This window comes from Dermacentor variabilis, chromosome 3 (assembly GCF_050947875.1).
Source record: "Dermacentor variabilis isolate Ectoservices chromosome 3, ASM5094787v1, whole genome shotgun sequence".
In the NCBI taxonomy this organism is placed as follows: domain Eukaryota; kingdom Metazoa; phylum Arthropoda; class Arachnida; order Ixodida; family Ixodidae; genus Dermacentor; species Dermacentor variabilis.
The window spans coordinates 65,313,826-65,338,071 of record NC_134570.1 but is presented as its reverse complement, the minus strand read 5'-3'; the positions used below and the strand labels follow the sequence as shown (position 1 = coordinate 65,338,071).

The window sequence follows — 24,246 nt, the reverse complement described above, 5'->3', positions numbered from 1 at the left end:
AATTAGATAATTGGTGCTCCTAGATGCTATGTTCGTTTGTACGCGGACAGTTTGGAAGCACTGCAATCACTGCACGCAAGCGGGTGTGTCACGTGTTTTTTTTTTTTTTGTATTTCGCGGGCATCCGCAGTAAGTTTAATAACACTAATACTTATTAGATAGAAAGTTAGAAAGTGCCTAACCGGAGTTTTTGAAAAGCGCTCTACCACTTTCTAAATGGATTTTTTTGCCTAACTTCGTTGCTTCAGAAGTTGGTTAATTAATCTTGACTAATTGTCGAATTAAGCAAAATAGAAAAGATAGCGTGACACACTAAATACAAAAGTGAGCAACATGAATTTGGTCGCGTCGTCCCAGAGTGTATGGGCATATTTTTAAACTCTGGCTAAAGACAGCTTAAACACCCTGTATACAGCGCATACTTTCACGAGCTAAGAAACATATTATTTTGCACTAAGCTACAAACAGTGCATATAGGTTCACGCAAGCAACATCCCAAACCTGAAGCTCTCTCAGAAAGCGGATACTGTCTTCCCTTTCGAAAACAGGGCTCTAGAACTAGTTTCTACTATGACTGTATTGGTGAGTTGAGCCCGTTTAGTGTGATTTAATATATAACAATGGGAAACTCGGCACAGTGTTAGCAGCAGCCACCAATATCGTGGTTCAGCAACTATATGAATAATTATGATGATTAATATATGTTCTTTCTTCTCCCATGCTACTTCCCAAAGTCAGTAGAGCACTCTTTCTTGCTTGAATTATTTTCATTTTTCTCTGTCATCTGTCTATTCCCTCTGCTTCCTTAACCTTTGTATGGTATACAACCGGACGCTTCTCCCGTTCAAATCCCTTCCTTTGTATTTTCTCTCGCTCCACAGGTACCAGCGTTTTTCAACAAAAATGAATTACTTCCTCAACTGCTGCAAAGATATTATCCCGAGATACAAACTACGCTGAACTATGAATTCGTGACGTGAACATTTCTGAAACGTAACGCTGCTCTATAAATACACGACAATGTTCAAAGCAAGAGACCAATCAAAATGATTTAACTTTTTTTTAACAGGATCCCTTGGCACGTTGCGTATATTTTCCAGGAAACATCCCGTCACCTGATGTGCGATTGCGATGTTCGCTTTGAACAAGTGGCTGCTCTCGAGTAAACGCTGTCAGCAACTAGCGCCAAGCGCGAAATTCCAAGCGAAAGGGGAGGTGGAAAACGAGTCGTTCGGTCTTCCCGCGTTCCCTCGCATAATCGTGCCATCCCAAGGCGTCGGACGGTGGAGGGAACGGGCACGCGAGGGAGTGGGTAGGTGGGGAAACATGTGGTTCCGCAACGCACAGACATGGGCGCACGCAGTGCGGTGCCACCATCTGGCGGCGCAAGTTACAAGCAAGACGCGGCCTCCGAAATCCGCACGGCCCCACGTCGATGCTTTCGGAGGCGCGTCTCAACGAAAGAAAAAAAAAATTAGCAACGAGGACAGACGCCAGCTTTTCGCAGTCGCGAGACCGAAGTCGATGCGCCGTTCCTAAAATCGATCGCCTGCCGAGAGGTGGCGACGTATGCTCCTCTGACCTCTGCATCGCGCCACATTTGAACTTGGGAAGTGCGGGCTGTAAAGAAAGTGCAGGGATAGTTTGCCTAGAGTAAGTAACCAATTGGTGTTAGTTAGCTAGTTACGACGTTAGCAAGTGTGGAAACAGGCGCGAAAGACAAAGACTTCTTGAGAGGTATAAATGATAGAAAAAAGCGTTGCCCTGATCATACCTCCCGCCATGTCAGGGCTAGACTTCGGCGTCTCCTTCCTAACTAGTTATTTCCAAATAAACCGCCTGCCTACGCGTGCCTGGTAAGCAAGCTATCTTTGTAATATGTATTTGTGTGACAGTCTTTCGCGCGTTCCGTTTTGTTACTATTTATGTTTATTTTCTGTATTGTGGTCAAAGTTGCCGCTTTTTATTAATATCCATGGCAACAGTAACGGGTTCATACTTAAGGAGAGATTCAGTTTTTCTAGGAAACATTCAGTAATTATGATTTGTCATTTCTTTTACTTGCGCAAACTATACATTAATTCTTGGTTTCGGCCGGAAAGTCTGTTACTTTTCAACAATAAAAATATCGTTAGGAAGACGGAAACCTGGTGTACAAGCGTTTATAGTACAATTACTTAGATTGGGAGTAGTTAACGGTAAACATACAGGCTGGCACAAAGGTCACAGCTACAGTAGATATTCCGCCACTTCCTCTAAGTCAATCTCTCCTGCGCGCGCAGACCTGTCAGAATGCACCGTGACAATAATAGAGAGTTTTAGAATAGGCGCCCAAACGTTTTGGGGCCCCAAGGAAATAGCGTCGAAGCCACTGCGCATGCGCAAGACGCAAACTGCCTTTGGGTTTTGCGTTGGGAACGCTATTTCACCGATTTAGCAGGAGCCCAAATAGCGGCCCCAAAAGTTTTGCGTCGGCAAACATGGCGGCACCCATCGAAGCGACGGCTCTAACCTAGCACCAAACTGGGTACGATTCGCGGTAACGCGTGAAGTTCGCAAGCTAGGAGAAGTGACTGCGGTTATCGCTTTCTCTCAACTAGCGTGTGTTATGAAGATTGACTCATTAGACGCCGCTGATTTTGAATTCGATTTTGGATTTTATGGCTCGTAGGCCTAACACGGCTAAGCTTGGCTGGTGAAGGCTAGTAAAGTTGGTTTGCTCAAAACTAAGCGCAACTAATTGTTTGCTGCTTACAGAATAACCTCTAAATTGTAATTAAATGCGAATACACGAAAGTCAAAATTATTATTCCTATCATAAAATGGTATATTTTATTTAATTATTTCTAATAGCTTTTCTTTGACGCCGTAGTGGCGCTGTCAGCACAAGACGCTATCCGCAAACGTAAAACCCTATTCTAAAACTCTTCGCTACTACGTGCCCCAACGCTAACACCCGCAAAGCTCCTTTGGGGCCCCAAACTATTGGGGCCCCTATTCTAAAACTCTCGAATAATTATAACTATAATAACACTAACGATATTGATAATTATAAATTCGAAAGAAGGAGCCATGTACACCTCATTGACAAGCCTGCGTATGGTGCCCGAAAGTTCCTTATGTTTTCCGTATCATTAGTACAGAAATAACACACATTACATAGCAATATCGCATAATTTTTACCGTAAACTGACACGATACGCATATTACATTTGTGACTGCATAATTCACGTTGCAGAAGGGACCACCACCAATTCAGCACGCGACGGTAGGTGGGAGCATAAAACACTGCTCCTCGCGTTAACAACGAGCCCGTTTTAAAACTTCTTATTCGAGCGTACTCCTTTGCAGCAATGAGTCATGATTTAATAAGGCATGCACCAACAGCACAGGAAAAAAAAAGCAACACGAGAAGGTGAAGCAAGCGGCGCTCACTGCTGACTTTTACTTTTTTCCTTTTATTTTTCTTGACGAGAACAAAATGCATAACCTCTTTTCAATACCACGGTAAATATGATCAACACAAAGTGAATATGACGAAATGGGCAGCGCTGCCTAATGGAGACAATAAGTCTAAAACAATAACCATTTTCTTCTAATGTATAGAGTGTTCGCGTCACGTTCTATTGGCGCGGTTTATGTGAAGCGCTCATCGTTGCGTTTTCTTCCTTCTTTCTTTTTTCTCGTTTCCACCACACCGCGCCTCCAACTCAGCTTCATTTTAAGGCAAGCAGTCGACGCATTGCGCTCCACAGGTGTTCTCCTGTACTGAGCCGGGGTGTCAGAAGATATCTGTCGTCCCACAAACGTCACATGTGTCGCGGCTGACGTCTGTGCAACGTCATCCCTCCGCGCAGAAACATACTGAGTCCTCATTCTGCTGCCTTTACAAAGCGCAGTGACGTCAGTAAACGAGCAGGACGTCTGCTGCTTGCCGGCTCGCGCTGCAGAACGCTACGGATGTCGTTGACTTCCGAGTGTGATTTCCAAAGTTCGGCGCTGACACCTGCTGCAGAGACGCCTGTCAGAATTTGATTAGGCGCACGAATAGGCGCTCGCAAGTTCGATAGCTAGTGAGTGATCACTGGGGCCAGAACGAAGAAGCACTGCACCCTTAAACTGCTGTTTGCCAATTAACGAAGCAATCAACTCTACGTCACCAGTCTCACTCCTGTAATAAGGCAGACGTCATTTGCATCAGCAGGGCTGAACAGAGATCGATTGTACCGTGCCACTGCAGGATACGATTCGTGCACGCCTACATGTATACGGTGTTCTGTTAAAATATTTTGTGGTCATTGCCAAACACCACATTTAAATGTTCAGCGGCTAACCATAATCTAACCGTCCTCAAGACGCCTCAACAAGCGACCCACGGCACTGCTGCGTCAAATGCGAGGGTCTGAGTGTTGACACCATGTGTACGACATCGGAGCTCACCACGCAGTACTCGGAGGCTTTTCCAATTAAATGTCGGTAGAACTTAGACGAATGTGGGCAAATTTTGTTGAGGGCCTAGGCTGACACGTAGCGTAGGCATGAATACGTCCTAAATGACTGTGTTAGAGCTGACGACGTTGCGCGAAGTCTTACTCATCAAAAATGAAGCTCGGAGTTTTTCTTTCTTGCTTGCTTGCTTTCTTTTTGTGCAGATAGCTAGGCGGATTTACTCGTCTTGTAGACTAGTCGAGTCTTATATGCTCTAATATGGCTTGCTGAGCGGCGCTCCAGCTGCAGCCCCATTTCTCTTCAGTGGATGCAAGAACCTCTTAGGAAACTTCTTCGGCATTGATGGCTCGGTTGGATAGAAGGTAAAATAATAATAATGCATGCTTGGCTTTTACGTTGAAGCGCTTGTTCTGTCCGATGTGTCCTGGCCACTAGGCCCCAAAGCACACTGCACATGTCTGAGCGTCTGAAACACACACACACACACACACACACACACACACACGCGCGCACACACACACACACACACACACACACACACACACACACACACACACACACACACACACACACACACACACACACACACACACACACACATGTCACATGTTTAGAGCCACATGTCAAATCGCAAACAGCCTGGCACTAGATGCACACCACACCTGTAGTTTCCATCCACCATTACCAGCCCATCGCCACCATAACCACCAGAAGCGTGTTTCACAGTAAGCTGACCTTTATAGAGGCGAAGCCGACACATTGGCATTCGAGAACCCAGATAGCCTTTGGGCGCTGACCACCGATCTAGTCATACTCATTTTATTGTGACAGCAATTATAGAGTCGCTTGAAGCTCACTTACGTCGCCACCGTCGGCACCGCCATCGGCGCCGTCGTGCTGTCCTGCAATTGACTGCTCACGGGCGTCCCACGGGCGGAGGGACCCGCAGTGCGCTTGGCTAGAAAAGCGACGAGGCCCAGTGGATGCGCTGTCACACTCCGCTCACTCAATCGGCTGTGCAGAAGCCAGGGAATCGTTCTGGTTTTCACTGCTGCCACAAGGGTTTGCGCGCGCGCACATTAGCGTTCCAGCAGAGCAGGTGTGCGCACCACACCATTTTGCGCGCTCTGCACTGAGTTTAACGGAGAGTGGAGGTCGAGCCAAATCTTTGTCGTCCTTACTTTGGGCAATGACCTACGCTGATAGTTCTTCCTTCGGTTTAATCTCAAGTAATCATCACGGCGCGTCGCCTGCAACGTCTTGGGCATCGTTCCTCGTCCCGCCAGCGTTCTGAGACGCAGCCAACGCAACGCCAAACATTGCTATGTCTGTGAATTATTCGCCTCCAGACGAAACCGCGAATTTCTGACGCAGTATAGGTTGATCGATATAACGTATGCTCGCATAAAATATGCATACAAGAACACAATTGAAGAAACCAATGTTTATAAAAGAACGTAGCTAGAAATCAGTGGCATTTTTCTCATAGCACTCCAACGACGACAGCGACGTCTGTTGGTTAAATCCTCCCCGCACACACTCACACGCGCAAATACACACAGCCTGGTACACAAATATAGAAGATAGCCAAATGAGCAAGTTGAACGAGATAGACAGTTCAGCTAGCTCAGGGTGATTCAATGCTTGATGGTATGGTCAAGGTGCTTGTCGGCGCCACGGAGCTTGATTTCGTGTGCTGAAGAAATATCACTTATGTCTTGGATGTCTCGCATTTAAAATTTCCTATGCGCGTCTTCCAGCACTGTGCGAACAAACCCAGTCAATAAAACTTAATTGGCGACGTATCAATCCTTCGGATATGACTGCTGACTTAATGCAATTAGCATTTAATTTTATGATAGAAATGTAATTGGTCATTATATTGTCACGTACACGGATGGCAAAACGTACAAGAGGTTCACGTTTTATAAGGTCAATGAGCACTGCAGGGAACACTTGAAATACCGCGAAGCATGCGCTCAAATCTTGAATACCCCACTATTTTAGCCGTATTGCTGCACCAGGTTATAAGATGTTTTATATGTTATGATTATAATAAATAACGACACACATCTAGTCACACAAACCCAGCGACTAAAGTTGACGTCAGAAAGGTTCATTGAAGAGCGGCACATAGCCAGTGCTACATACCCAGTGACCCAAGTAAAAAAAAAATAATTATGGGGTTTTACGCGCCAAAACAACTTTCTGATTATGAGGCACGCCGTAGTGGAAAACTCCGGAAATTTCGAACACCTGGGGTTCTTTAACGTGCACCTAAATCTAAGTACACGGGTGCGGGGGCTAAATGCGGCCGCGGTGGCCGGGATACGATCCCGCGACCTCGTGCTCAGCAACCCAACACCATAGCCACTGAGCAACCACGGCGGGTTGACCCAAGTTGGTGGTACAGTTGGTTTCAAACCCGGTCTCCACAGCACAGCAGTCCAATGCTCTGCTCTTTAGACCGTGCATATATTGTTGGCGTGAAAGAGATCCGATAGGGACGTACATAGATACTACAAATACTAAAGATACTGCAAATACTACAAATACTACAAATACACATTTATTTTCGTCATCGGGTTATTCGAAAGCGCAGTGATTGTGAGGACCGAGATGAAAACCCTGTGAATGGAAGAGGGCCTGAGCCCCTTTCCGACATGACAGAGGCGGAACAGCACAGACATTTGAAATGCATGTCACGTTCTTAAGAAAATGTGTTCCACATTGGTGTAAGTGCGTGAAGTAACATAAGAAAGCCAAGTTCATTAAGATAACATTGTTTATTTATTTATCTTTCTTGCGATTAGAATTCTATGGGAGCTTCACCCTGCTTGCGGTATGTACTTAACATCTTTCACCATACGCAGTGGCCCAAGTTATCTGCTCGCTTGGGCCACGATGTATGTGCTGGCCGCTAACTTGCTGAGCAGGCGACATGGGCCACTGGGCATGGCCCACAGGTTACAAGAGAGAGAGAGAGAGAGAGAGAGAGAGAAACGTTATGTGTCCTAACACCCAACTTCAGCCTTGCCTATGTGATAGTCCATTCTTGACCACTCCCCTATAATAGATGTACCAAGAGAGAGAGAAAGAGGGATATAAACGTACCAAGCTGACACAAGGAGTATGCAGCCTCAAATAAATCAATGCGATAGCACCCCTGCCGCAACATCTCCACGTTGGGCGGGGGCTGCTTGATGCATAGGCACTGCAATTGTGTTGGAACACAGCTACAAGGGATAGTGGAGTTTGCTGCGATTTCTCAACGGGGGTACATTGGTTTCAGTGCTTACAGTAACTACAAGATATGCTGTGCAGTGGTATCATTCGGCATTGTGGCCTGTTTTACGATGCCGATTGTATCATTAGTCCGACGTGTCCATAAGGTTTCGCGATTTACGGTTGGCATGGAAGATACAACAATTGTCGTAAAAATCACCATAACATATAAAACATATCCCCGTTGCCGACCACACACCCATCACAAGAAATATTGCAGATCCCATCAACGTCGCAAATAATCTCCAAAGGATGGATGCGCCGCCAATTTTTTTTTTTCTTGATCTCCGCGCCCGCTGTCGTACAACCAGGTTGTGCCACTTTCGGCAGTATGCACGAAGTAGCGCATGTAGCGCTGTCTGCATGGATTATGTGCCGATCCGGATTAGGGTAGTAAGCTCGAGAACTTGCACAGCCTCCGAAAATAGCCTCTTAAGTTGTTTTGACAAAAGCGCGCTCCGCGTCTCAGCGCGCCTTAAGCTGTGTAGAAAATAAGGCTTACAAACGGGAAAACGGGCGAGCCGTTTATGAGATTCAGCTGAAATTAGCACGCGTATTCGGGCGCACATTTTTAAGCAATAAATGTTACTGAATTTGAAACCGGGCAGTAGTAAAGTTCACCCAGTGAAGCAGCTTACTTCTTCCCAAAGTTTCGAAACCACCTCGATTTCGGACAGGCTAATCGCGAGGAGTCAAAAAAGAAAAGCATCCTGGCCCTGCATATATACGTGAATTCTTCCCGATTTATGCTCAGTTCTATTGTAACTAGTAGCGCTTTCGAAATAGCGAAGAACTGCTGTAACTGTCGTTTCTGTACACTATAGGTCAGAGTAATCATGGTTATTTGCACTTTCGGCACTAGCACAAACACTGCCACGTTATTGTACTTATAACAGTAGTGGACTGGGTACTCGCGTTCAGGCATTACAGGCCTCATTATACTTTGAGTGCTGAGGCACACATTCTTGCGCTGCAAAAACATCCTGTAGTAAATATGTGGTATTGCGTTTACTTGCTTTGTTGCAGAAATATCGAGCGTATATTTACTACGCTGCGAAGTTTCCAGGTGATTTGTGCGATATCATACCGAGAATGGCGCAAAAACTTACTTTACCATTCGCGAGGCCTTATGAGGAAACGCGATTGTATAGTTCTGACTGCATCATTCAGTAAAGGGCCCTTTGTTGCGAAATAGAGAGGTTAAAATTTTATTACCTTTGCCTTCGGTGTACTTCGAGCACCCGATAAATGCATTTACTCGTATGGGAGCACGTATAGCCTTCAACATCATTCCGGTTTTATTTCTTATATTATACTGCTGCCCTGAAAGCGCGTGCTTACGCACCTGCTTACGCACGTGCTTACGTCAACACGGGGCGAATTAAAGGTCAAAGCAAGCGAGACAGCCATTGTGACGTTTCAAAATAATTTCCATGATAAAATTTAGCTCGGTGTCCTCCCCATGCTTCATGGGCGTGCAATTGTCTTCGGGGAAGGCGAGACGAGGAGACAAAGCTAATAAAAAAAGGCACTGCTTAGCGCGCCGCGAACCGTCGTAGCAGAGTACAACAAGAGAATATTTTATCTTCCGCCACGTAGGCGCTTCGAACGCGTCCGGCGTGCTGTCCACTGGAACTGGGCTTTCTCAAATGTTGGCCGTTCTTAATTATTGTTGCTTGTTGCTGAATTTTGCACTTGTTGCTTCTTCACGTGTGTACTTGAGCGTAAATATGACCGCTTCCGCTGCTTCATACTCCTTGGACAGGTATTTCTTGTTATAATAACTTTTTTAACGGGTCGCGCCAACGCGCTAGCAGAGGTTAACGAAAAAGCGAGCGCGTAATCGCCAAGAAGCCTATTACCACAACATGCCACCCGCTTCACGACCACCCGGCCTTCGGCGAATTTATAACCTGGAAAATACATCAGCGAGAAACGCAATTAGAGCGATTCGGTTAATTATGTAGTCGGAAGCCTCCTATACCACACTGGCTCGACGTCTACGTCGTTCAGTTTTGGTGTCCGATGTCAAGGTTTCGATTTCTCGGCCTAGGTGATTCGTGTCTGTCGGGGGCGGAATGCAAGAACGCATGTGCGGCGGAAAGAACTCCGTGTGGTCGAAGATTGATCTATACATCCCTCCACTGCGTCGCTTAAGTGTTGCCCTAGTAAAGTTAGTGTAATTGACTAGACCAAGTCGATTAGTCGGCGGCGAACTTACCCGTTTTTCAAACGATCACTAACTTGGTCAGTACTGTTTTATTTTAAGTGACTGCGTCTTTTTTCCTGGCGAGGCATAATGGTGCGCTTCTTCGTCCGCCCGACACAAAGGCAAAGGACGGCCATCACAAAATTTTCGTTTGTGCATCGTTCAAAAGACAGTTTAGTTAGTCAGCACGTGATAGAAATGCGGCTACCGCGGCCTGGATCGAATCGGCGACCGCAAGTTCAGCAGCGCGAGGCTTTAACCACCAAGCTGCAACAAACCTCCTTCAGCGCTCTTTTGGTTACTCATGAGTGCAACCACCTATAAAGAAAAGCTGTTTTCATACATTGCACATTACGTTTCCATTTTTTATCCGCCTAAGAGGGAAAGCCTGCCCTACAGCGGCACCGAAATAAGAAAACTGTAAGTCCACTGTGGCGACCACATTAACCCAACATTGGATGATACTATCCCGACACAAAGTACATTGACCCCCCTTTTCTTTTAGTTCTGCTTGGGCGCCTATACAGGCAAAAAGAAAAAAAATCTGGAATAATGACGTTGGAGTCATAAAGGACCTCTCCCAGCTCTGGTCATTTTAAACAGACAGGCGCAGTGTGTGCACTGCTTGCTGACGACCGTGTGTGCAAAGTACATCACACCTCTGCGCTCCTCAAAAGCGGCTGAGATTTCCAAATGAACGTTGCGTGCCCTCGTCCTCCCTTCTCAAGGTAGCGCTACTCACAGCCAGAGTCGTGATAACAACGCACAAGTGCGCCTACGTAATTCGAATCGCTGAGGCGTCGCTCACCGTGGCACGTGAATTCGAGAATTGTTCAAGGCTACATCATTTATTTGTTTGTTTGATCTGTTGCTTCAATAGACGATTTAAAGATGAGAGAAACACTAAAACCTTCAAACCGAGTGTCCGCGTGTTTTCGTTTTACTTTGTGTCGTAGCAAGAGAGACGTACTTCCGTTTGGTCTTCTTGTTCCCACGTCGTGCAGTCGCGCGCGCAGAAATAAAACGAAACTATCTACCGTTCTCCACGGGGTACCAGCGTGCGATCGTGCTCTTTGATCCGCTCGCGTCTGCACCAGTGTTCGTGCGGCACCGACCTATAATACCGCTAATTAGGTGATCTCGCGCACAGCGTGAAAAAATCGTGTGCTGCGCGAAACGAAACAAACGCAACAGATCGCGCGCGATACCGACAACGGAACCTGCCGTGGAGCAAAAACGCCAGGAAAAAAGAAAGAAAGAAAGAAAGAAAGAAAGAAAGAAAGAAAGGAAGAAAGAAAGAAAGAAAGAAAGAAAGAAAGAGAGAAAGAAAGAAAGAAAGAAAGAAAGAAGGCGGGGCCCGTTATGCATACGTCACGCGATCCTCCGGCTCCGGTATGGGAGAACGCAGGAAAGCAATTTCGCTTGCGGATGCTAGACGGGGGTAAGTGGAAGGACCGTCTATGTTTACGGTGAAGCCCGCCTCCTGAAATCACGGGTTCACGAGACTTCAAATATTTATTCCTCTGCTATTACTTACTTAACCAATTAAAAAAAATTCTTGCGGTTGAACGTTCCCCAGAGGGCATGTAACAACTTGTAGCGTATAATCAAAAGTTGTTACGGGACCTGATGAGGGACATTTTACAGGGAAGTCGGTCTCCTTATTTAGTCATGAGGCGTGATAAAAATAATGCGACCATGAACCTTCGAGACGCGATCAGAACCACCCCCCTCCCGAGAAATATGCACCCGGAACACAATCTTAGCAGGAGAAAAGCGAGAGCGAAAGCTTTGTTGAAAGAAATTGAACGGCTAGGACAATAGGCGGCCCTTGTAGACGCTGCCTGGGTCCACGATGACGCCATAAGGCTCGGCCTGGCGGTGCCGACGTGGACCCGGCCCACCTCGGTCTGAAAAGACCGGGCTTCAGGACACTAATAAAGTTTTGTGAATGAATGAATGATCGAAGAAACGCACGAGCGAGAGCTCTCTACAAAAGATTCCGTAGTGCCAGGGACGTGGTTTATTTGGACGCGGCGGAGTACGCAAATGGACAGAGTATGTCGATAGTTGCTACGAGTCTAGAGGGTGACTGCAGAGTTAGTGGGACGGTAAAAACATGGAAGGCAGAGGTGGCGGAGGAAGCTGCCTTAGCACTGGCAATAGCCTACACGGAAGCTAACATCGTAGTAAGCGACTGCAAGACAGCCGCCAAGAACTATGCAAAAGGAAGAATCTCGCCGGAAGCACTGAGAATTTTAAACAACTTTCGTGAAGATCGCGACATTCACATTATATGGGCACCCGCACACTCCTCCCTTCCCGGGAACGAAATAGCGCACAACCTGGCTCGAGAACTGACAGGCCGAGCAAGTGACACGCAACAAATACTGGGAACGGAGAGAGACCGGATGACCAGCTTTAACGAGATCACCATACACTATAAATTGGGAAGGGCCCATTTCCCCCCGGCACACTCCTCGTTAAATAGACGGCAAGCGACGGCATGGCGCCTCTTACAAACAGATACATATCCGAACCCGGTGGCCTACCACCGCTACTACCCGGACCTTTACACGGATAGATGTAGATTCTGTGAAGAAAGGGCGGACCTACAACATATGGTTTGGACTTGTCCTCGTACACCCATACAGAATAAAATAATTAAGACGAGAGAGCAGTGGGAGACCGCGTTGCTCAGCTGTGCACCGGAAGACCAACTCAAGGCAACCCAGCAGGCCGAAGATGCCGCCAGGGCCCAAGGGCTCGAGGCCGTCATTTAGGTAGAGGCCTAGGTCTCAAATCTGCTGTGCACAAATAAAGTTTATTCCTCCTCCTCCTCCCTGGATGGTGCGCCCATTTCGTAGGTGCCGACACGTTACGCCTGGTTGTGTTGCCGTACAATGTTCTGAGCAAATATCTTGCATTCGCGCGTATAATTGTTTCCACTTTGCTATATTTTTGAACTTGATTGATTTCGGTTGATAAATTATTTTTTTCGTGTCTCCGAAGTTACCTATTGTTTGTTGTTGTTGCTTAATGATCAGCACATGGGAAAGTATGCCCACCGAAGGGCCTATTAAATATTTAACTCCAGCTGCTACGGCGGGTAGGGAAAAAGCGAAACAAACGAATAAAAAAAAGTAACAAACAAGCCGGAAGGAAAAATAGAGTTTCGTGCCATTCTGAAGCCCGATAGTCATAACACGTACATAACACCCAGGAAGTTAACGTGGATGAATGAAGCTTCTGTGAGGACGTAACCATCTCGTAACTGGAGGTAATTGTAACTGGAGTAAATTTGCGTAACTGAAGTGAAACGTGAAGCATTGCTATCACCGTGAATGGAATGCTGAAGCACTCGTCGTGTTTCATTTCATTTACTGAAGCCTTAAAGGCCCGGAGGCATTACATAAGGCGGGGGCAAACAAAGTGTGAGGAACTCTTCATCACGCTAAGGAGGGAAAAGAGGAAGAAAAGATAGACGAAGAATAGAAAAGGAAACAACGCTCAGGAGGGAACCGAGCAAGCGGTACTATCATCAAAATCACTGTAAAGAAACCATAAAATACATATAGTGGAGGACGTTGCTATCACGTTTACCTTTCATAACTCGCGGAAGCCTTACTACTGCAACGACAGCGTGTCCACGTCGTTCGAGCACGTTTTCGAGCTTACTGCGCATGTTCAATTCGTACGATACAACCGCTCTGATGTCTCAGTGGCTGCGGTCTCCTGCTGCCGAGCAGGAGGTCGTGAGTTCGAATCACCGCCGCGGGAGCGACACTCAAATGGAGGCGCATTGCGAAAAACGCTATCGTGTACCGTACGTTGAATGCACGGTAAGGAAACCCGGGCGGCCAAAAAATCAACCCGCAGCGCCCCCCCCCCCGCAACTTCCTCCTCTCCACTACGTCATCCCTCATAACCCAATGTGCTGTTTCCACGCGTCAAACCCCACATTTAAATTTATTAACGTGGGATCATGAAACAATTATGCGAGGGAATCGCCATTACTAATATACCGAGCTTCGAGCCGAAATCCAAATGAGATATACCGGGTCTTCAATGTGTAACTTGAGTCAAACTTTTAAAAAATACATGCAAATGCCACGTGGCAGGACAGAACCAAGGCAACGTGGTTTACCGTCCCTTGGATATACTCAGATGCTGTTTTTTGCATAATTATTCTTGCGTGATTGTTCAACTTCTCAAATGTTATAATTAGATGAAAAGGGTAAATGAGAAAATTGTACAGCAACATGAAGAACTCTCGATACAGCTTTCTGTTGCACATTACGTGCTACATAAAAGTGTTTTTCCAAGCATGAGAAGAGCCCGCGAGTACACGAAAAAATTGCCGCGCGACTGGCCGCTCGAGGCACTTTGCGTGAAGTATGCCCACGTGAAGTATGGGGCCTACGTGAAGTATGCCTACGTGAAGTATGCCTATATACTAACTCTCTGAACTTTAAAGATTATGGTAGCAAACTTTCATTATATAAATGTATTTAAATCTCACGACAGCAATTAAACATATGCAAAAGCTGCTACGGAAAGCCAAGTCAAGAGTCACGCCCTACTTCAGAGTGAGAAAATGGCCCTTGACTATCGTGCAGCTATGCCGCGTTGAAATAAAGAAAAATAAATTTGAGCGGGGGTTTTTTTTTTGTTTTGTTTTTTTCGCCTCCGAAAGAATGGAAGCCACGTGCAGCACCCACAGTGTGGCTGATGGGATCTCGTGTATCAACTAGCGCTTTATAGAAACGTTGTGACATTGTGACTAGGATACATTCCTGTATCGCTGCTAACTGATCTTTTTATTCTTTGTTCTTTCTGTGAAATAGCATAATTTCAGAACTATATTTTCCCAGGAAAAGTGTGACGAACGTTTTAAGGCATGCGTAATAAGTTAAGGCATTTCTGCACTTAAGTACTGTGCATCTGCATGTCCCTTGGGGAGAAAGTTGTGTGTTGGAGAAGAATGTGTGTTTAGACCAAAGGCTCTGAAATCGGCCAGCCTTAGCAAGCGAGTCTGATGATCTACGCTGGTAGCGTGTGACTTGCAGCGTAAATTACATACGTGTTGTACTGTGCGATGGGCTTCTGTAAACTTTGTGCCAAGTATGTGTAAGCGCATTCCGTTACCTTCCTAAAGATTTTATTTCTATTGTTCCGTATTTGTTAGCGCCGGCTTACGTTTGCCATCTATTGGGCGGCAAAGCGAAATAGGGTATTCGGAATAATCCATGGACTTTTTGGTCATTTAACACACATTTAATAAAACACTGAAGACAGACAAAAGAAAGGGGAAAGGCAGGGAGGGGAAGATCCGGTTTGCTACTCTACGATGGGGAGAGAGGGGAGGGGGAGGTAAAATGACAGGAAAGTAGAGAGAGAGAGGGTGAGAGAGAGTAATAAAGAGAGCTCATATACATAATCACAGTCTGTCATTGTCACCGCATAATTTCACCGCACAGCACAGTAGCAGTTGTGGACCTATAAACATCACTTCAGGCTACGTGGCCTTGTACAAGATTGTTGTCCTTAAAAACTGCAACAGTGCCCTCGTCGCCCTTTGGTGTGATGGCTTGCGACGTCGGCATACTAAAATGAATTCCTCTGTTAAAGGTGTTTGGTCAAAGCGCGCGATCGCGATGGCCGTAAGAGAAGTGATCCGAGTGTGCCGCTCGTCCTAAGCTTAGAATACCTAAAACTACGCAGTGTTACGTCATCATTAGTGTACCAACAACGATTGCGGACGATGCAGAGGTCCGAGATGTACGCGTAACGTTCCTTTTTGTTCCTTTCGAACACGCAGATGCCAGCAACGCTGAGGAACCTGTCGGTCGAGGCCGCGGCGAACACCCAGCCAACGCACGCGAAGGTGCCGAGCCAGAAGCTAGACCTGGGTTAGGCCTCGCGCCGTCGGCCCTACGGAGGCCGCCCGCGGGCCCGAGCCCAGCGAGCAGCAGCGAGGGCGCCGGGAACCGCAGCCAGGGAACGCGGCGGCCGCGACAGCGGTGCCCGGCACCACGCCTCAGAGCAGCAGCAGCGCGGCTCCGCCGCCGGTTGGCGCAGCCCAGTCGCCTCCTTCCAGCATGTCCCTCGTCATGGTGACGCCCGCCGTGGACGACGACTTCCTGCCGGGCTCCAACAACAACGCCGCTGCCACGAACAACAACAACAACCACCACGCGGCGCCAACGCAGCCGCCTCCGCCCCAGCCACCGCCCGAGCCTCCCGACTGGTCGTACCCGCAGCTGCAGCACCAGGCGTCCGGTTCGTCCGGCAAACCCGTGCTGGTCCTGGGCCGGATGCACTCGGAACCGGAGCGATCGCTGCCCCTGGTCGAGTTCAAGACGCTCGAGCCTCCCGCGCCGCCAAACTACCGATCGTGCCCGGAGATCGGCCCGCAGATCCAGGTGGTGCAGTTCACCGGCCCCGGCGTCAGCGAGGAGGACGAGTGCTGCCCAGGCTACGACGTCGACGGTGGCGAGGACGGCGGCGCCGGGTTTCGCCGCTCGTCCGCGTGGGGCGCCCCGGCGCCCGGAGGGGGCGGGGCGCCCCCTGCGGGCCGCGCGGCGTGCGAACCAGCGCCTTCGCAGCAGCGCCCCCACTTATGGACCCCGCACACGCGGCTGGGTCTGAGCGCGCGGTTGGAGCACTCGTTCCTCACGCGCACGGTGTCCCGCGAGAGCGTGCGCTGCAGCGCGACAGACGCGGGCCTGCTGCCGGCGTCGTCGTCGCAGCAGCAGCCGTCGTCGCACCAGGCGGCGGGCGCGCCGCTCACCACGTCGCTGCGCCAGCTGCACCGGGACAACGAGATCGCCGAGATCGCGGCCGACTCGATGCGCATCAATGGGGCGCTGCGCCACTTCAAACACCTGCGCAAGCCCACCTCGACGCTCTCCATTCCGGCGGCCATGAAGGTGCGAAACGCCCGAGGGCTTGTTGACGCTGCCGCAACCTGTCACCCGTACCCGCACCACCATGCACAACAGCCTCAACCACGCCGCACAACTTCTCCCCGCACGCCGCAGCAGCAGACCGCCCGTCCCTCCGCCGCGCCGCAAAGTGCTTCTCGTAGAGTGCCCGCCTCAGTACGCGGCCGCCGCGTCGCGTTGGGCAGCCGGCGCCGCCGACAAAAAAGTAAAGACTCGTGTGGTACATAAGGAGCTTGCTACTGCTGCACAGGTAGGCCCGTCCTCTCTCTCTCTCTCTCTCTCTGTCAAAGCATTTGCCCCCGACACACAACACACACACACACACACGCTCCACAAAGAGACCGGTGGCGGCAACAGGCTCGCGGTCGCCAACAACACGAGCTCGTTGCGCCGTCGCCGCGGCTGCAGGTATTTGGCGACGCCACGACGCAGCGAACGTTGAGGCAGCTTCTTTCCCCCGCAGGCGGCCACGCACCTGTTCTTTTTTTTTCTTTGCTTCAGCTGCATGCGACGACGGAAACACGCACACGTGGGCACCTTCCCCTTGTTTTCTTGGCCTGTCTCGCAGCAACGCTGCTCGAATTCTTCTTCTGGCACGGCCGTGTGCGCTGGGGCACTTGTGTCGCGCCAAGGGAAAGCCAGAACAATCGCTTTCTGCGTCGGAGAAATGCGTTTTGCGCGCTCATCCAGTCTGTCGCGTCGCACGCGGTCCGAGCGCACAGCTGTGCCCGAGGAAGCTTTCTTCTGCATGCGCTGCCCGCATACGCACGCTTCTCCTCCCCGTTCCACGACCTCTGCGAGTGATGGCAGCTCGTACTTTCATAGGTCAACACTCCGCCGATCTCCTAATGAGTTTGACGCCGCTCAGTGAGCAAGAGCACCTTTACAATTACATCAGCTTTTCCTGAAACACAACTTAGGTTCGTCGGGCAGAATAATCTTAAACAATGAGACTAGCGTTTCTTTAATGAAAGTCGTGTCATTAGGGGAACTGGGTAAAAGTGCAAAACTTGGCGGGCTGCGTGAACGCCCGCAGGGTCCAAGCATCTACGCGAGACGCAAGTTCTCATCGATCTTCGGGCTGCAGCTGTGTCATTGTGCTGAAACTGAGATCGAATGAGTTCATAGTTATATTGCGCTTTGTGTCGCACTGAAAAAAAGAAAAAAGATCTTCGAGAAACCCCATTTGACCTGCAATGTTTACGAAGCTTCTGACGTAACCGACTTGTCGCCATGTACAAAACATGTTCTTGGCTAGCAATAGAAGACTTTGTAGTTTGCGCTTTCATTCTTTCTCTTGTGTCACTTCTTCCTTTTTTTTTCCGCCGTGACATGCGCTGATCAACAGTGAACGGGCACCAAGATAAGCCCATTTACAGCATTGCTGACGGAATGGGTACAATGCTTCCACTAACAATGTGTAGAGTCGACAAGTTCGCAGCATGTGCGAGATGTTTTGTCAGTGACAAACTGGAAGGCATTCGCGCTGCTGTCACGCGAAGCCGTTCTTACCAAACAACGAACTAGCTGCATGGTTGAAAGGCCGGTGTTAGGCGAAATCAACATTTCGTGTGCTAAAACGCAGCCCGTGTTGGGTGCTTTTGCGGTGTGTCGGTTGCCTTCTCCATTTCTTTTAAAATATCTCTTTACTCGGTTAACTGCTTGTGATCGTATGTGATTGAAATGATAGCGAGGATGAATTCGTGAAAAGTGCCTCATCGCTACCTCATGTAGAAACATGCGCGCTTCAAAAAAGGAAGTAAAAGGCAATAGGGGGGGGGGGGTAGTGAGTATTCAGTTTGGTGTCGTAGATTGTCAATTTTCCAACCTATAACCAATGTTACATGGTTTCTTGTTATCTTATGTTTAACTTGCCTTCTTTTATCTTGTCGCAAGCTTTATCTTATCGTATGTCATATACTAAAGATTCAGCGATGAAAACATCACATCCTGATGAATGGGCAGCGTCGTAATCGTACGCTCAAAAACAAAACAAAAAATGGTTCGCGGGGCATGACACGCCATCGGACATACCACTGTGGTACGTCAGGCGGTTCAGCTACCGTGTCATTAAAAAAGATGTACATCACCTGATTAGACGTCAAATACTGTAACGCGGCATTGAAGCCCCTCGAGTTGCAGCTGTCGGTGCTGCTCTCAGAGAAAAATCACTAGCAAAGGTACAATTTTGTAAGCAACAGGCACTTCACTTGCGAGCATTCCAGCGACTAAGAACTGGCCTTAAGCTGCGAGTGATCGCAGAGGTGTGCGTTTGTCACCGTGTAGGCAAGAAGCGCCGTCGAAGACGGCATGATTTCATTTTACCGGTGAATCTGTTATTAATATAGTGTTCTACTATTTATGCACGGCCAGCATTTAGGAATACCGAAGGAATTTAATGGGGGGGGGGGGGGGGGGGAGGAGGAGGGCGTTTAACCTGCAATTTTAAAGACGATGTGGCCTTATGAAAAGTTGTTCGAGGAAAACTTCACATATCTTGTCATTCTGGTTCGTATTCGTGCAGAGCCCGCTTCTTTCCTGTGTAACTGTAATACACATCATATGGGCTACACTGTGAACAACATATATGCATACATGTTACAGTAGATGTGCGGGAAATATTTAGTAGCTCTATTTCCGAGCATTCCACCGTCAAGATGGAAGCAGGCCGTCATTTTGTAAGGCGTGCACCACGACGTTATCGCACGGCAGGCAAAGGAATTGCGTTATTATCACGAGCAATCTTTTCACTATTTCCGTGTGGTATTCGTGGCTCTCTCCTTTCCTCCTTGTTCCTGGCGATGGAAACGTCTTGTGAGAATGACGCCGATGGCTTATCGAAAATGATAAAACATGGCCGTTGAGGTGACGGCTGGTTTTTTTACAGTGTGCGCTGAGCTGTAGTACCTCAAAATTTTTTGGTATTTAAGCGCTGCAAACTTGACACGTAGTGTAAGTATAGGAGCGCTATTGATACGCTGGAGCAAGTTCTCAGGTCTGGATCGTTCGGCAAATCAACTACTAGGTATTTATTTACTATAATAATTAGCTTTCAAATCGAATAAAACTTTATTTGTTTTGTTTTTTGTGTGCACATGTACTTTCCATGATCACAGGTAAATTGAACAGAACGTTTTAATTTATCATCGTGTAGAACTGTGTTTGGGTATCACAAGGTTATATGAGTGCCAACACATTTCCGAATGGTTATTCTTTTCGTTTCTTCTTTCTTGACTCCGAGCACAGAAACAAAAAAACACTGAGAAGCATCAGAACTGCTTAACCATTGAATATAGTGTTTGTTTCAAATAACCAGTTTTAGTTTCGGTAACCACGAAAGCGAATGCGCGATGACGTCATGACACATGGACTCTCTCCGTTACTACGATCACTGTGCGGCTTCAACACGCAAGCAAGCTCAGGCAGTAGAAGAAAAAAAAAGTACGCTAAGGCACTTTCGTTTATTTTTTATGAGCTCCGTCGTAACACTTACCCCTGTTGCTACACCACGTCAAGTGGAATAATGTATAGACGATGCCAGACTGTCATTTCGAAACCAACCTCATGTATCGATTTAAAATATCTTATGTTTTTCAACTTTCGGGCTTGGCAAGTGTGATCGTTTCTCTCGCGAGAGAAGCCTGTACTAGAGTAGTGTCCGCAACTTTGAAACACATGTGTCGACATTCAAGAAGACCCCTGCGTAAAGAAGGCACACTTCTGAAAGCTGAAGAAATTACCAGTTTTTGTGCTGTGTGTTATAACATCTACTTTATAAAAATGCGTGCACAATTTTCTTGATCTTTTTTATGTGTGTGTGTGTATGCTCTAGAGAATCGCACAGAGACAACAATAGGACGCACGACGTGCGAGACGCCAAATTCACGAAGCATTCAGTTCTTAAGAACCTGTTGTCGTTGATCGTTCACCCTAAGTTATTAACACTTATGGTTTTCCAATTAGCCGTCGCCTGTTCTCACTAACTGCTCCAGTTTACACTCTTAAGCAAAATTACACCCTTTTGCCACACAACGATAATCATCATCTGTCTTGTCCGCATTTTCTTTCTTTGACGCGGCGAGCCCGGTACTCCCCAGTAACGAACGGCATGCGCGTTATCAGCATGACATAGCATTCCCGACGGGAAAATAGCGGGCGCGACATATTCAAGAAAGGAAACGCAAGCAAGGCAGATGACGATTATTGTTGAGTGGCAGCGATACACCCCAAAGGGTGTAACTTTTCCTAAGAGTGTACGAACGACTTTGCGTGTCTATTGACTTGAATGCAGGGCTCGTAACCTTTGCCTGCCATTCTGAAGGAAGTTTTCTTTCTTTGGGATCTTGGTTCTTCAATTTTGAGGTTATAATGAAACCAGTGTTTGTTGCATGCGAAAAGTTTTTTTTTTCCTTCTTGTTCTGCTTCCCTAAAGAAGCACGGACAGCATGCATTGTACACCTCTACACAAACGCAGTATTCACTATTGTAGACAAATTACCGAAGAATAGCCTCCGTGCTCTCTCTCCTGCTTTGTGTGCATTCGGGTAGCACGGGTTCTAGCTTTCCACAATTTGATGGCACAGATTTTTTTCTGAAAAATGAAATAAAAGGAAGCTGGAGATCTTGTTCTCGGCTTTTTTCTTCTTTTTTTTTTTTTTTGTCTTGCGACCTGCGCGAGTCTTGATGATTAATGCGGTATAATGTAATATTTGTACATCTAAACGACGGCGTAAATAAGGCTCCCTTTTGCATTCGTAGCAACACCTCTGGATTCCACACTCCTCAACAAATGCGCACCCTTTGGGGTGTATATTTGCCACACAACAATAATAGTCATCTGTCTTGCTTGCGTTTCGTTCCTTGGAAACGCTGCGATCGCTACTTTCCTGTCGAGAATGCTCTGCCATGCTGATAACGGGCATGCCGTTCGTGACATGGAAATATCGGGCTCGCCGCGTTAGAGAAAGGAAGTGCGGACGAGACGGATGACGATTATCGTTGTGTGACAAAAGGGTGTAATTTTGCTTTAGAGTGCACTATAAGTAAGCCAATTTACAGTATTTTCTTTCATGGCATATTTATTTTTTTAATGCGCGAGCAGAATCTTCGTATAGAGTCTTTAAATTACTTTAGTTACAGTTATGGGCACATTTTCGTTCTTTTCTTTTTGTTCACTTTTCATTCTTTTTCGTCCGCGTGATTGACTTTCTACGTGTCACGCCCTCGATAACGTCAGGACAGGCCTCTCAGCGGTACGGACTATAAGTGAGACCCGCCGTGGTTGCTCAGTGGCTATGGTGTTGGGCTGCTGAGCACGAGGTCGCGGGATCGAATCCCGGCCACGGCGGCTGCATTTCGAAGGGGGCGAATTGCGGAAACACCCGTGTACTTAGATTTAGGTGCACGTTAAAGAACCCCAGGTGGTCGAAATCGCCGGAGTCCTCCACTACGGCGAGCTTCATAATCAGGAAGTGGTTTTGGCACGTAAACCCCATAATTTATTTTTTTTAACGATAAGTGAGGAACTTAACCGACGGGAACGAATCATTACTAAATACGGAGCGATTACATCGTTACGTAAGCGATACTGCGGCACAGAAAGGCTTTAAACGTCGTTCCTCGCTGGGAAAAAAACGCTTTGGTTATATCGTAGATGGACACGCGGAAACATTAATGTGCTCCGCAGATTGCCACTACGTGCTGGAGAAATTCAAAGGTTACTTCTCATTTCTGTCTTAAAGTAGAAGATTAAGATAACTAATCCACGTGGCATATAGGAGCAAGCGCAATGTTATTAGACCGCTGTATTAAAACCCGAGACTGAAGTCAGAAAGCTCTTGCTGTCTGTTTATCGCTGGCCTGCCGTCGTCATCAGTAATAATTTCGCTAACCTAACACGCCTGCATGCCTGTTGTTAGAAAGCGCTCAGGCGTATGTACAAACTGTTATTTGAGCAAGGCGCCTGATTAAGCCGTCGAAGCTTACTTTTCGCTTATTTGTTATCCTGTAGCTCGAAGTTGTTTTCTTTACCTCGCTACCAGCATCTGAGCCGTTCTGAGGTCATTGTTTTATCTGCTTCCGACCATACCAGACTTATTTTCCGCAGCCATTGCCTTTTCTCTTTTCTTTTCTTTTGCGTGCCAAAACCACTTTCTGATTATGAGGCAAGCCGTAGTGGAGGACTCCGGAAATTTCGACCACCTGGGTTTCTTTAACGTGCACCAAAGTCTAGGCACACGGATGTTTTCGCATTTCTCCCCCATCGCAATGCGGCCGCCGTGGCCGGGATTCGATCCCGCGACCTCGTGCTCAACAGCCCAACACCATAGCCACTGAGCAACCACAGCGGGTAGCCATTGCCTAGCTTGGTAAAAAAGTTTCCGAGGAATTTGGCTCGCTTCTTGGACGTACGCCCCCCGGAGCTTGCGCGGCGGGCGTTCTCAGACCTCCACCTATCCCCTCCCTTCCGGCTTCGGAGTCGGCTGCACGAAGCCCCGCCAATTTGTCTTGATCAGGGTCTCGGCCCAATCGCGACCTCGCATCGGCCCGGCATCCTCGAGCCTGACTGTTCTCTCCGTTCTTGTGTATCTCGTGTTGACGTTGGGCACTCCGTAACCGTCGATGCCTGATTCGTTTCGGCTTGCTTTGAGATTTGTTGTTGTTGTTGTTGTGTGTTATCGTTCACGGAGTTTTTCCTTGGTTAACAGAGTGGTTAATACGTAGCAGAGAATTTGACGGATAGTCCATGTGCTCACGACATTTCGTGGTTGAATGCTTCTTTTTTTCTCTCTCTTTTTTTCTTTGCTTAGGGTGAGCCTCTATGGCTTAAAGTTAGAGTCTGGATTTCAACGTCCCGGAATTGGCAGAACTGAATATGAGGGAGGCTTAGGTGGGACGCTCCGGATGAATCTTGAACGCGTGGGGCTCTTCAACGTGCACTCAAAGCACGCTACACGAGCGTTTTTCGCATTCCGCCTCCATCGGAATGCGGCCGCCGCGACCGGGTATCGAAACTGTGAACTGGTGATTGGCAGGGTGCGACGCGATACAACGGCGTTTTTTTTTTTTCTTCTCCGGTAAAGGCAATAAAAGCCGTGCGAAATCTCAGGCCGAATTCGCAAGAGTGTTCGTTCCTGCGATCTATTTGTCATAGTAGTTGGCCACCTTCGATAATACATTATGTTCGCCATATAGCGATCGTGCGGTGTATGACCTTATACAGACTGCACTGAAGAGTACGAATTGTTTAGTCAATACAAGGCTCTGCCGGAGTAATTTTACCTAGACCTCGTCCCCCAATTCATTGTGAGACATTTCGCGCAATCATTTTTGCATGAAGAAACGAAATGGTATTAA

At 47.6% G+C, this 24,246-nt stretch overlaps 1 protein-coding gene and 1 long non-coding RNA gene across 4 annotated transcripts in view; one reads left to right on the top strand and one right to left on the bottom strand.

The window, feature by feature from the left end:
• The window catches only part of LOC142573975 (uncharacterized), a 41,514-nt gene extending 32,509 nt beyond the window's left edge, over positions 1 to 9,005 (bottom strand). The window contains exon 1 of the long non-coding RNA XR_012826383.1: positions 8,950 to 9,005. This is a non-coding gene — a long non-coding RNA (uncharacterized LOC142573975). The remainder of the gene's footprint in view (positions 1 to 8,949) is intronic.
• Positions 1 to 24,246, top strand: part of SK (small conductance calcium-activated potassium channel) — a 526,806-nt gene that overhangs the window by 245,372 nt on the left and 257,188 nt on the right. For all 3 annotated transcript variants that reach the window (XM_075685399.1, XM_075685398.1, XM_075685400.1), the window contains exon 3: positions 15,765 to 16,875. In XM_075685399.1, the coding sequence (XP_075541514.1) occupies positions 16,045 to 16,875 (831 nt within the window). In that variant the 5' untranslated portion in view covers positions 15,765 to 16,044. The remainder of the gene's footprint in view (positions 1 to 15,764; positions 16,876 to 24,246) is intronic.